At 40.9% G+C, this 9,596-nt stretch overlaps 1 protein-coding gene across 1 annotated transcript; it reads right to left on the bottom strand.

The window, feature by feature from the left end:
- Positions 1 to 2,943: 2,943 nt before the first annotated feature.
- On the bottom strand, positions 2,944 to 9,061 carry LOC141107149 (HLA class II histocompatibility antigen, DM beta chain-like). Its single transcript, XM_073597896.1, is given in 4 exon segments — positions 2,944 to 3,224; positions 5,131 to 5,406; positions 7,943 to 8,166; positions 8,168 to 9,061. Coding segments are annotated over 4 exon segments (909 nt in total). The 5' UTR covers positions 8,383 to 9,061; the 3' UTR covers positions 2,944 to 3,030.
- Between the last annotated feature and the right edge of the window lie 535 nt (positions 9,062 to 9,596).

The following is a 9,596-nucleotide window of genomic DNA, read 5'->3' as shown; positions in this document are numbered from 1 at the left end:
TCCAAAATCAGGTCATTTCGGGGGGTGTTTGTACTGCCCTGCCATTTTAGCACCTCAAGAAATGACATAGGCAGTCATAAACTAAAAGCTGTGTAAATTACAGAAAATGTACCCTAGTTTGTAGACGCTATAACTTTTGCGCAAACCAATAAATATACGCTTATTGACATTTTTTTTACCAAAGACATGTGGCCGAATACATTTTGGCCTAAATGTATGACTAAAATTGAGTTTATTGGATTTTTTTTATAACAAAAAGTAGAAAATATCATTTTTTTTCAAAAAAAAAGAAAGCTCTATTTGTGGGAAGAAAAGGATGCAAATTTCGTTTGGGTACAGCATTGCATGACCGCGCAATTAGCAGTTTAAGCGACGCAGTGCCAAATTGTAAAAAGTGCTCTGGTCAGGAAGGGGGTAAATCCTTCCGGGGCTGAAGTGGTTAAATAAATAATAAAACCATGGCCTTATTTTTTTCTCCTGTCTACATTCTAGCTGATATAATAAGCCATGTAAACAAAAACTAAATAATTTAAATAGAAAGACAAAGACATCAATCGCATATAAATCCTGTGTAAAGGATTCTCACTGTACAAGCCTGCAATGGTTCAGACTTGCCACAAGATGGCAGCACAGCATTTAGAATACAGTGGACTGAAGCTCAAACATACAGTGGACTGAAAGGTTAATACAAGTTTAAGTTTTATATTGATAAAACTAGTAAAATAAAAAAATTGCCTGCAAATGAAATCAACAATTCCAAGGTTTTTAGTGCAAGGCCCTAGAAAGAATGTGCTTAAAACCAAAGTGTAGCTACAATAAAAAAAACAGAAAAATCAGCACAAGGGACATAACTTTAACCGCTTTAGCCCCGGAAGGATTTATCCCCTTCCTGACCAGAGCACTTTTTGAGATTCGGCATTGCATTGCATTAACTGACAATTGAGTGGTCGTGCAGCATTGCACCCAAACAAAATTGATTTTCCCACAAATAGAGCTTTCTTTTGGTGGTATTTGATCACTTCTGCGGTTTTTATTTTTTGCGCTATAAACAAAAAAAGAGCGACAATTTTGAAAAAAAAAGCTATATTTTTTACTTTTTACTATATTAAATATCCCCCAAAAATATATAAAACATTTTTTTCCTCAGTTTAGACCTCCAGGGATGGAGGAGGATTTTTACTTACTGCTGAGGAATCAGCACAAGGGACACATCCCACTGACTGTAAGCTTCGGCCCTTGCGCTGATTTTTCTGTTTGTGATTTTAGCTACACAGGCTTAGCAGGCTTTAAAACAAAGTAAATGCAAGAACACTTGCTAAAACAATCAGAGCAAAATACAAGTACACTACGCTAATTGCTTAAACCTGTTGAACTACAAGATATACACCTTTGGAAGCCTCATCTAGCACCCCATAACCCCAGAGCACTCTCAGACCATTTCTTGGTAGTTTCAAGAGCCTGCTTCCTTTCATGTCTGACTTTGGCCATTCATTATGATTGGCAACCAAACTAGATAATATAAAACCTTCCAACTTTCCAAGATGGGAGGAGGGGCACCTACTTGCAAAAAGTATATAGACAAAGTACATTCCCTGCTACACCCTGTTATATGGAGACTTAATACACAAAAATAATTGGTTAAGACCACACATTTTTTTTTACCATTACTTTTCCTTTATTCCGGCTTTTGAAATTAAAAAATGCAGCGATTTTGAAATTTGGTGAAAGGTTTAGTCCAGTAAAACACTTTTGATAGTTAATTAGTGCATTTTTATTTAAAAAAAAAAGAGAAATAGTGCTGCGCTGTTCAGTGATACTAGGGATAATAACTAGTGTACAGTTATACTAGAGAGCATGTATGGTAGACACCCCTAGTAAATCTACATAAACAATGACAAATAAAGTGCAAATGAGCATAAATATCAAAGTACTGTGCATATCACATAAGGAATCTTGATATAAACGTAATAATCAACAAAATTAAAAATTCCTCTAAAAAGTGATAAATATCTGAAGAGTGATAAATGAAAAAAGTGAAACGTGCAATATACAAGAAATAAGGTGACTTTCTTTCTTCTGTGCAAAAAAGAAAAAAGTGCGGGATGATTTTTATTTTATTTTTTATTTGTCATTGTTTATGTAGATTTACTAGGTGTGTCTACCATACATGCTCTCTAGTTTAACTGTACACTAGTTATTATCCCTAGTATCACTGAACAGCGCAGCACTATTGTTTGTTTTTTCTTGTGGTTATGGAATAACCTTCCAGTGCTTTGCAGCAGTTATTACCTATTCCTTTATTTATTGTAGCGCGGGAATACCTACCATATATTTCAGTGCATTTTTACAGATGTCTATAAAATTAGACCAAAAAGAGGGACACCTGAGGACGAATGAAGGACAGAGAGACTTTGTTCCAAAAGATGGACAGTAATTCCAAATCAGGTACATTTGGGAGCTATTATCAAAGTCTGGGATGTTGGGGGGAGGGTAAGTCAGATTTCAACATAACCAGGAAATGTTGAAATTTGTGTAATATTCGGGGGTCCCATGGTGCGATAAGAGGCACCTGAAGGTTTCTATGGTGCTTCCACTTGGTGCGCAGTCCATTTATGAGGTTTCTACAGGTGACAAGTATACTCTAAAGTGGTTATAAAGGCAGAAGGTTTTTTACCTTAATGCATTCTATTACGGTAAAACTCAAGTGATTCTCTTTGCTCTCTCCCAACTCATTGGCCTTGAGAAAGCAGTAGAAGCCATTGGCTCCTGATGCTGTCAATCACAGCCAGTGATGAGGGAGTGGGGGGCTGAGTCCCACTGTTTGTGTCAATAGAAGCAGACAGAGACGCTCGGAGTGAGCCCACACAAGTGCCCTCATAGCAAGTGGCTTGCTATGAGGGCAATCAGGGGGACTGGCAAGAAGTGCCAGAGGGGGACCAGAGAAGAGGAGGATCGGGGCTGCTCTGTGCAAAACCATTACACAGAGCAGGTAAGTGTAACATGTTTGTTATTTTAAAGAAAAAAATACATTTAGAATCCCGTTAAAGTTACAATACACTGTGCACATGACAGCTTAATATTTCCCGATGTGTTTATGACTGTCTTACCGCTTCTCTTGGCATTCCTCCAACAAGCTATTTCTGTAATAAGGAAGACGAGTCCCAACACAAAGACAACTGAAGCGACACTGATCTTAATGATCTGTATGTTGGTCAAGCCGTGTTCTGTCCAAACAAGAGGATGATGAACAGAAATTAAGGAATTGTTGCTGGAATATGTTCATGAGAATCTCAAACTAAGAAACTGTAAAGTGACTTACAATGACCTTCAAATATCTCAAGAAAGAAAGTTCTCTTTGCCCTCAGGAACCAATCAGGATCTCCATTTTCTCTTTTAGCACAGTATACTGTACTTGATTAAAAGGAGAATCAGGCTCATAGGAGGGAACAAGACTTGTCCTTCCTAAGAAGGACCCTTGTTTATAGCACAGAAATGTGTTGCAACATACCGAAAAAACATGCTTAAAGGAGCTGTGAGCCCCATCTGCTGGCTGCACATGAAATTTCAGATGCTTCATATGGAATATTCTATATTTTAAGAGTTATCCAATCACTGTTCATCCATCCTCATACAACTTTATGATCTTAGAGAAAAAGAGGTCGGACACTTGGTCCCCAACCAAGCCTCCTTAGAGAACAGGGGCAATTGGACTATCTCGGTACAATATAAACTAGGATAAATTCAAATATTTAAACAGAAATATAGAAAATGTATTGATATAAAAATGTATTAATACAAAATTAATAACACATGATGAATGATCAAAAACAGGTTAAAAGCATGGTAACAATCCACGTGTATCACCGAGATAATGATCCATAAACGGGGAAGATCACAGTGGGAAGGTTGATCACGGATAGCATCTCAACTAGTTTTGCGGTCTAATGCAGCTTCGTCAGGAGGAAATCTGTAATTTGATTAACAAGTAATTAATAACAGTAAACTTGACCAAAGTGATAACAACACTTAGTACAATAATATCACTAACAATATGTGTATGGGGGGGAAGAGCAGAGCTGCTTACTCAGAACCCTGGCATGCACAGGACACAGGATGTCACCAGAAGAGTCCCTAGAATTTCCTTCCTCTTAACTGTCTCCAGTCTGTTTTATTAATCAAATTACAGATTACTCCTGAAGAAGCTGCATTAGACCACAAAACTAGTTGAGATGCTATCCGTGTTCAACTATCCCACTGTGATCTTCCCCATTTGGGGATCATTACCTTTGTGATACACGTGGATTGTTACCATGCTTTTAACCTGTTTTTGATTATTCATCATGTGTTATTAATTTTGTATTAATACATTTTTATATCAATTAATTTTCTATATTTCTGTTTACATATTTGAATTTATCCTAGTTTATATTGTACCGAGATAGTCCAATTGCCCCTGTTCTCTAAGGAGGCTTGGTTGGGAACCAAGCGTCCGAACTCTTTATCTCTAAGTTTCTGGATGATGCTACAATGTATTACTTTTGCCCTATTATTACTACTGCCATAGAGGCTACTCCTATCTTTCTATACATTGGATCTTAGTACAGCCCACTCATGTTTGGATTTCTGTACTATTTTAATTAAACTTTGCTGACTGTACAATCAGATGTACCAATGGTGGCCACTGGACAACATAAAGGCCTGGATTGATAGCATCAGTTTGAAATGCTTCTACGATCATTCAGAATTTATTAATAGGTGTATTTGACCTGCATTTGACTTCCTTCTGACCTGCATTTAGACTTCCTCGAGTGAGTTTTGCATTTCTATAGACTTAAAGAATGTTAAACCCACCTGACCTAAACAAAAGCCCATTAACACAAGACTTAAATCTTACATTTTGACCCTAACAGGGAATTCAAGCTGGCCTCTCCATTGGATTGAATGGGAATATTGAAAAAGGCTGTCTGGAAGAGTATGCAGAAATGGCTGTGAAGCTCCTAATGGACTGCACAGTATATATCTGTACAGGTAAGTATAGAAATTTGGAGGGATGTTGGAAGGAAAGGGAAGTAAATTAAAGGACATGTTGTGGGTGCAGTGGAGGAACCCCATTCCCGTTGTCACACTCACTCCAGTTCTTCACTATTGGGATGTCCAGGCTTCGGTGATTGACCAGGCAGGTGTAGTTGTCTTCAGAGAGTGAATCCTCTAAATCCAGGGCCACCACAATACGGTAGGTCCAGTCTCCAGTCCGTACAGCTTCTGTGCATTTCTTGACCAATTTGCCATTTTTAAACCAGGCTACAGTGATATCTGGGGGGTAAAATCTCCACACATGGCAGATCAGAACCGGGAGACTGTCAGGATGGACTTGAACTGGTAAAAAAACCTTCACCGATGGTTTCACTGGATGGGGATACAATCAGATACATGAAATATAAAAAAAAGAATGCTTTAAAAACAATAAAGACATATAGGTGTAATTCAATGCATAGTCTTGGACAGAGTGAAGTAAGGCTGGCCATACATTATACAATATTCTTGTCCAATTTTCCTTTAGTGGTAAGTAATTTTTCGCGGGCAAAGGAAGGCCGTTGTTGGTGTTTCAATCATCATGGCACCATGGTTGATATGGTGTCAGGTTGATCAAAGCGTATTGTTTCTATTGTTACATTCTAATATATAATGAAGTGGTTCAACTCACCATAATGCAGAATCAGTGGAAGCCCTGGGCATGTCACTTGCCATATCTCCTGCCACCAGATGCATCATCTCACTTGCCACTGTCACATGCCACTAGATGTGGATTGTCACTTGCCACATCACCTGCCACCATTTGCAGATTGTCACTTGCCACGTCACCTGCCACTAGATGTGGGTTGTCACTTGCCATGCCAGCCAGTGCCACCAAATAAGCATTGTCACTGCATTGGTGGCAGGCTGGCAGCACTGGTCCATTTTGTGAGGGCAGAAGAGCGGAGATGCGGGGTGGGCAGTCAGAGATGATGTCATCTCTCTGCTCCCCACCGTACATCACTCCCACATTGAAGTGGCCTGGCTGTGAGGATGGAAGAGTGGTGACGTACAGGCAAGAGAGATGTTATCTCTGCTAATCTCTCTCCTCCACCTCTAATGCCACCCGCCGCATCTGCGACCCGCTGGTTAGGCAGGGACGCCAGAGACTCGGGGCTATAGGCTCCAGATTTGGGGCCCAAGCCTCGATAGCCACCCCCTGGCAATGTCTTTGGTTGAAGGTAAATCTAAAGGAAATTGAATCTAATTTTTTTGCATTGTGTGGCCAGACTCAGGTTAGGGCCTTGTCATCTTTTTCTACATTAAGGAGATTCACCCTCATTATCTTTCCTGATTTCCTTTGTCACCAGTCAGAAAGTGTCAAAAAGGATTACATACACTATATTACCAAAAGCATTAGGACACACATGAAGTTTAATGGCATCCCAGTCTTAGTCTGTAGGGTTCAATATTGATTTGGCCCACCCTTTGCAGTTATAGCAGAAGTTTCCAGAAGCGCAATTGTGAGGGCAGGCACTGATGTGGATGAGAAGGCCTGGCTAGCAGTCTCCGCTCTAATTCATCTCAAAGGTGTTCTATCGGGTTGAGGTCAGGACTCTGTGCAGACCAGTCAAGTTCCTCCACCCCAAACTCGTTCATTCATGTCTTTATGGACCTTGCTTTATGCACTGGTATGCAGTCATGTTGGTATAGGAAGGAGCCATCCCCAAACTGTTCCCACAAAGTTGGGAGCATGAAATTGTCCAAAATGTCTTGGTATGCTGATGTCTTATCAATTCCCTTCACTGGAACTAAGGGGCCAAGCCCAACCCCTGAAAAACAACCCCCCCTCCACCAAATGATTTGGACCAGTGCACAAAGCAAGGAGGAGTGGGCTCCAGGCAAACCCACCCTTAATTTATTCACTGCTATATATGCTCCAAATTATGAAATCTAAAAAATATAGAGTTAGGACTGCAGTATACAGAAGTACATTGACGTGGGCACTACGGCTTATTTATTTTATTACATGTACGTATATAGCGCCATCAATTTACACAGCACTTTACATATACAGTATATTGTACATTCACATTGGTCTCTGCCTTCATGAAGCTTGCACTCTAATCCCTAATTCACATTGCAATTAAGGTGCAATTAGGGCGGCTAAGATAGAACACGAAAGACACATTTCTGACCTGCTGGGCTGCATGCTCGGATAAGGGTCTGGTATGGATAGTGGGGGGTCCATGCCATTCTAAAAAAAAGCTAATTTCTGTGGGGTTCTGCACAAAATCCATACCAAACCCGAAGAGCCTGGTATGGATTGGGGGGAAACCCATGTGTTTTGTTTACTGATTTTTTTTTATTAGCAGCAATTCTTTACTTTCAGCTGTCAGCGGGGAACCCTGCTGACAGCTGATGGCTCATCAGTTAAGGATGTGGCAGCCGGCTTCCCAGCCTGCTCCTTAACAACCAGCCATACAGAGTTTGTAATGGGGAAAAGACACAAAACGCGTGTAAAAACGCAGCACTTGCATTTTTTGTGCGGGTCCATTAAAGTCTGTTACACGCAAAACGCGATCTGCTGCGGGAAAAAAAGACCCTCACCCTTTCCAAAAACACGCTGGCTGAAAAACGCATAGATGTGAACGTGTACCATAGGAAACCATGTTAAATGGACTGTAGTGCGTTTCTGCAAACTGCAAAATGCACAAAAAAAACCACATGGGTGTTAACCTAGGGTTCACCAGTGAGGATGTTACTGTGGAAGCTCAGTACTAAGCTCAGTACTAGGCCAGCTGCAATGTGCAGGTTCTGTGATCAGACATTTGGCTACAGTACATATCTGTTCAATGCTCTGGCCAGTGAGTGACCCAACCTAGTTGACCATAGAAAGGACTTACCTACAGTACCCTTCATCACTTACCTTTCCTCTCCACCGTCTTGTCCCAGAATGTCTTAACTTCCTCCTTGCATCGTTCTTCCTCCTTTTTAACCAGAGTCACTGTGTCTGGATTGGTATTGAGGAGGGCGGCAATTTTTTCTGCAACAGTCTCCATCTCTTCAATACAACTGAATGGACATGGTACAAACGTTTCATTCTCATTATCATAATTCAGGATAACTTGTCGGTTCAAACTAAACTCTACCAAATGTAATATTTCCTTGCTTGTGATCACTGAACGTGCACTGGGAAACTTTTTGCATCAAGTAACCTGCAGAAAAAATGCAAAATATGATGGAGTTATAACAATAAGACCTTAATGGACAGGCAGAAAATATACCTAGTTTTCCCAAAAGCCCGAGATGCAGCAGGTGAGCATACAGCCAGCCATAGAAATGAATGGCTATAAAGTACAGCTGCATGATTAATTGTTAAAAAATTGCAATCTCGATTCAACCTCCCTAACGATCTTAATACAGCATTTCCTCGATTCAGTGCAGAGAGTTCTCTGCTCACAGCTGACAGAAAAAAAAACAGCAGCCTGCCAAGTTTATCACAACATTATCAGCCTGGGAGAGAACTATAAACATTGTATCATTTAGTTCTTTTAGATCAAAAGGGATGAACTTCGATCTGTAAATTAGGTCAGTTTAAGCACTTAAAGCGGTAGTCCAGAGACCTATCGTTTTTTTTTTTCTGGTCATTGATAAACTTTAATTATCAAAATATCATACTCACTGATTGTGTTTAATATTGCCGCCTCTCTCAGATTTCGTCCGCCAGAATAACTTATATAATTCGATCCTGGCGGTTTTCATCTTGCTTGTGGGCAATTGAAGCCCACAAGCATTTATTTCCGAGACGCAGAGAATGCTGTGCTCCCAGCATTCACCGCTCGTTCCCGCGCATGCTCATTGGTAACAGTGAGCAGCGTCGTCAAATTCTGGGTTCCCATCACAACAGGCGGCGTTGTCAGAAGTTCCCGCCCCGTTGTGATGGCAACCAAACATATGACGTGGCATGACGGCGTTCCGCACTGCATCTTGGGAAGCCTGAGACTAGCTCCCAGGAGACTGTGCGGAGCCGGGCAAAGGCAAGAAACACGTCTACTCCCACGGGAGGAGAAACAGGAAGTGGAACTATGAATTAAAAAATAAAAGGTAATTACGGCGATATAATTTTTTTGGACAGGCATTTGAGCATCTAGGCAATTAACTGAATGGGGTAAGATAAAGTTGGAAATTTGGGTGGAACCCCACTTTAAAGACTAAACCTTTTTCTGACATTTGTTGCTTACAAGTTAAAATCAGTATTTTCTGCTAGAAAATTACTTAGAACCCCCAAACAGTATATATACCATGGGTGCGTGTTATACGCTGATCCCTGCTGTCTGGAGGAGTGAGCGCCGCCGATATACACATAGCCGAGTGTACTGTATACTCGGCTAGGCTCGGCTCCGCTCGCAGTCATGCCCAGTCCCGCCATTGGACCTGTGTTATGTCCATCATAGGAGCCGGCCCAAAGGGCGGGACTGCAAGAGGAGCCGAGAGGAGCCGAGAGGAGCCGAGTACACAGGACATCCAGCTCTGTGTATCTCGGTGGCGCTAATTTTAAACGATAAGGCTACAAAGACACT

Source organism: Aquarana catesbeiana, linkage group LG09 (genome assembly GCF_042186555.1).
Source record: "Aquarana catesbeiana isolate 2022-GZ linkage group LG09, ASM4218655v1, whole genome shotgun sequence".
Taxonomy (NCBI): Eukaryota; Metazoa; Chordata; class Amphibia; order Anura; family Ranidae; genus Aquarana; species Aquarana catesbeiana.
This window is presented reverse-complemented; position numbering and strand designations above follow the sequence as displayed.